Raw genomic sequence first — 2654 nt, forward strand, 5'->3', positions numbered from 1 at the left:
TGTCAGCCCCGCTGCAAAGAGTGCGGCACGAAGGATGGCAGAACAGATCCAGCATGAGGTTGGTCGATTTTCCAGATACTATCTGAAATTCATTTCCGCCAACGTTTAGGATGGCGTGAATCGCGGTGCGGAGAGCTTCTATCGCCATCTCCCTTTGAAAAATATGAGATGTGACCTGGATCCTTCGCGGATAGCGGTCTGGTGGTCCACGAAACACGTAGGCTCCGAATCTATTTCCTCTTTTTCTTTCCTGAGTCGGTTTTCTTTCTGGTAGTGCCTGAAGCTCAGTGCTTTTGCGGCGCAAGTCTTGGTAGAGGAACGAGAGCTTGATATGGGAAGCTTGGATATGCATCGTATGTGAACTGGCACTGAGTACTCTCGGTACACATGCATATACATAAGTAATCCTCGCAGGGTCCAAGGAGTACAACCTACGCAAAGATGTTTCGGATCCCCTAACCGGCGGGTCAAGTGCGATCTTTTGGATGGTTACTCATTATTATGCGGGAATCGCGAAGATCTTTTGGTTCGTTTCTAATGTGCATTCCGTTCAGTGAGACGTGCTGATGGACTACCAGTTCCCCCGTTTCCGGCATCGTACAGACGACAACTGCCATCCCACAAGGTCCGTGCTCATTCAAACTCTTCGTAGCTACCCTCAATTTCTTCCTCAGGAGTCATGAAGATTGTGACGAATATACACGATGGTTTTCAGAATATGCCGAAGCTATATGGTTCTCAAGTAAGAGAACCCGGGAAGGTAACTAATTTCGAGAGCGGACTTAGAGAAGCCGGAAAGGTTAGCTTTATAAAGATTCATCTGTCTGTAGTTACTGACTTGCGCAGGGGTTTGTATATGGCTATTATGACGGAATTACGGGACTCGTGCGTGAGCCTATCGAGGGTGCCCAGAAAGATGGGTTTCTTGGCGCAATCAAAGGATCCCTTCGGAGCTGTAAGTCTTCGCTGGACTCTTCCCTGGATCATGATTTGAAACGATTTTCTAGTTGTGAACGTAACCATGAAGCCCGCGGCAGGAATTGTTGGTCTTGTAGCCCACCCTATGAATGGCGCTTGGAAAAGTATTCGATCTGATTTTGGTAAAAAGCAGGTGGAGTGTCAAAGAAGTACACGCATATCAGATGGTGTTGAGGAAGTGAGACGAAGCACCTACGAGGAGCGGAACGTCATAATAAGACAGTTTCGCGAGGCCGAAGCGACCACGTTGGAAAGACAAAGGGCAATGTCGGAGGCAGCTCGCAGCGTGATATACGGAGATGTCGAGCAGGGAGACAAAGGCCGAGGCGACTCGGATTGGCACGAAGCTGATGCCCAAGATGCAAAATGGTTATCACCTGAGCAGTCGAACCTCACCGGACCGGGTTGGTCACAGTCAGATCAAGTCGATGCAGATTTTTTTAGGGACATGGAAATAGCCAAACAGCTTTCTTTGGCGGAGTAGAGAGGTTACGAGCGCGGAGTTTCTGGACGCACAGAAAATATCTATGTATAATGCTAGTGTGAAGTTCCTAGGTATATTATTCATGTATTCGCCTCACTGACAGTGCACAATTTTGTTCAAGCTAACCTGTGCAGAGAGAAAATCGTTTTGTGCATGGTTCAAACGTTTCGCGACTGTCACGTAGCCATTCGGCAAGGAACTAAATGTGAAATGCAGGGGGATCATATCGAATAGTGTCCAGACAATGCCCAACTTCTGATGTGAAGGCGAGCTCTATGACTGGAAAGGGAAGCTCTGTTGAGAGATATATATAATCCAATATGGCGAAGGTCGGCAAATGGCCGCCAAATGAGCTGTACAACCCAATATTCCCCTTGTAAAACTCAAAGATGGGCAAGAAATAACCTGCCTTTAGCAGAAATTTGGTCGACAATAATGAGGAGCCAAGTCAACCAAATCCTATATGGTTAATGACCCGACCACTGGCCACACGCCAATCTCGGACTCGGATTCGGACTCGGTATAAGTTCAAACACAGCTTTACAAGTTGAAGTACAAATAAGCAATCGATGTCTACTTGCTGCCACTATCATCTCGAACGAAGCTCACCCGTTTTATATGAACGAAGTGCACAAAGGCGATCCAATCCTTTTCAAGTACATGCCACCACCTCAGTCTAACGAAAACGCATTTGTCGATATAAGTGACGGTCAGGCTGATATATGTAGGTTACTCTCGCGTTCGACGTCGCTGACCGAGCTCACACTATACATACTAGCATACGGCAGATATATCGCTGCAGGAAAGCGGCTGAGATCATCGGCATTTATTACCCCAGATGGTCGAATTTCGGTTTCCCTCAACTTGAATCGCAAACACCCTGAGCTCCCAGAGGATCATGCCCCATATGTCAAGGAATTCGCTGTTGACCGAGAGTGGACAAGGTTCCCTAAGATGAACATTTTGATCATGATTGTAGGAAGCCGCGGTTAGCCCAGCACTACCAACTCGACTCGAATAAATGACTGATTGGGCCATTTATAGGTGACGTCCAGCCTTACGTTGCTCTAGGAAAGAGATTAAGAAGCGACGGCCATCGCGTACGAATAGCGACACACGAGACGTTCAGAACGTTTGTTACCAAAGAAGAGTTAGAGTTCTTCGACATTGGAGGAAATCCACAAGACCTGAT

At 47.2% G+C, this 2654-nt stretch overlaps 2 protein-coding genes across 2 annotated transcripts; both read left to right on the plus strand.

Annotated features, from left to right (window-relative positions):
• Positions 1–109: 109 nt before the first annotated feature.
• BT62DRAFT_880822 (uncharacterized protein) lies at positions 110–274 on the plus strand (the record flags this gene model as incomplete). Its single annotated transcript, XM_043182643.1, has 1 exon — positions 110–274. A coding segment is annotated over one exon (165 nt), but the record flags the coding sequence as incomplete, so codon positions are not given.
• A 1719-nt stretch (positions 275–1993) lies between these two features.
• On the plus strand, positions 1994–2652 carry BT62DRAFT_1070779 (uncharacterized protein; the record flags this gene model as incomplete). The annotated part of the gene is made up of 3 exons (XM_043178691.1): positions 1994–2186; positions 2241–2450; positions 2507–2652. Coding segments are annotated over exons 1-3 (462 nt in total), but the record flags the coding sequence as incomplete, so codon positions are not given.
• Between the last annotated feature and the right edge of the window lie 2 nt (positions 2653–2654).

The sequence above is a fragment of the Guyanagaster necrorhizus genome (assembly GCF_019112545.1).
Source record: "Guyanagaster necrorhizus MCA 3950 unplaced genomic scaffold BT62scaffold_1, whole genome shotgun sequence".
Lineage (NCBI taxonomy): Eukaryota > Fungi > Basidiomycota > Agaricomycetes > Agaricales > Physalacriaceae > Guyanagaster > Guyanagaster necrorhizus.